This window comes from Bison bison, unplaced genomic scaffold (genome assembly GCF_000754665.1).
Source record: "Bison bison bison isolate TAMUID 2011002044 unplaced genomic scaffold, Bison_UMD1.0 scf7180017864304, whole genome shotgun sequence".
Taxonomy (NCBI): domain Eukaryota; kingdom Metazoa; phylum Chordata; class Mammalia; order Artiodactyla; family Bovidae; genus Bison; species Bison bison.
In genome coordinates this window covers 15,400,090-15,400,901 of record NW_011494876.1, presented here as the reverse complement: position 1 = coordinate 15,400,901, position 812 = coordinate 15,400,090, and the positions used below count along the sequence as shown (strand labels likewise).

The 812-nt window shown below is 61.5% G+C and overlaps 1 protein-coding gene across 1 annotated transcript in view; it reads right to left on the bottom strand.

Moving 5' to 3' along the window:
- Window positions 1-6: 6 nt before the first annotated feature.
- The window catches only part of ZMYND10 (zinc finger, MYND-type containing 10), a 4,227-nt gene continuing 3,421 nt past the window's right edge, over window positions 7-812 (bottom strand). Inside the window, exons 10-12 of the mRNA XM_010851803.1 lie at window positions 648-769; window positions 404-529; window positions 7-316 (exon numbers count right to left, since the gene is read on the bottom strand). Of these exons, the coding sequence (XP_010850105.1) occupies window positions 241-316; window positions 404-529; window positions 648-769 (324 nt within the window). The 3' untranslated portion in view covers window positions 7-240. The remainder of the gene's footprint in view (window positions 317-403; window positions 530-647; window positions 770-812) is intronic.

Here is an 812-nt window from a genome sequence, read left to right as displayed (position 1 = left end):
CCCACCCAGGCCTCCTGCCCCAGCCTGGGGAGGCTGCACCCCAAGCCTTCCCGCCTGATAGAGCAGGAAGTGGGGAACGCTTAGCTTGGGGGGAGATGGGTCAACAGCTCTTCCCGCCTACTATCCTCACCACCTGGGAGGTTGGGGCACTTGCAGAGGCCAGATTGAGATCCAGAGGTTTTGGGGGGACACTCGAGTGGGTTGTAGGCATGGGTGGTTGGCCCTCAGCAGCTGCAGCCTTCACTTGGCTCTGTCCCCCTGGACTGCCAGGACACAAGCCTTTCCATGCTTCTCCCAGTGCTTGACTTGGCACTCCCTGCAGGCAAATGGGCCGGTGAAGATGCAGTGCTCCAAGGGGTATGGGAGTGGAACTTAGGGGTCCAAGGTCCTGGGATGCCCTTACCTGCAGCAATACCACTCATTCTGGCACCGGGAGCAACACTTGGAGGCCTCTGCACTGCAGTAGGCACAGCGGGGCCGCTCTGGAGCCACTGCCTCGAGCACATCCAGTCTGTAGGTCTCAGCCCACCTGGAAAATGGGTCCGGAAGGACTTACTGGACCTGTGGGTGGGGGGACAGGAGCAACCCCACCCACATCCACGCTGCTACCTCCCTTATCCCTCTTCTGCTGGCTTAGGAGGCCTCACCTTCGTGCCTGCAGCCTCAGGTCCTGCTCCGAGGGGCTGAATACACGCCGCAGCTGATGCTTGGCGATAGCCTGCCACTTGCCTTTGTTCTCTCGCTCTAGCCGCTCCCAGATTTCTGGGATCTGGGGAAGAGAAGCAGAGAGTGGCAGGGGGGGGGGGGCGGGT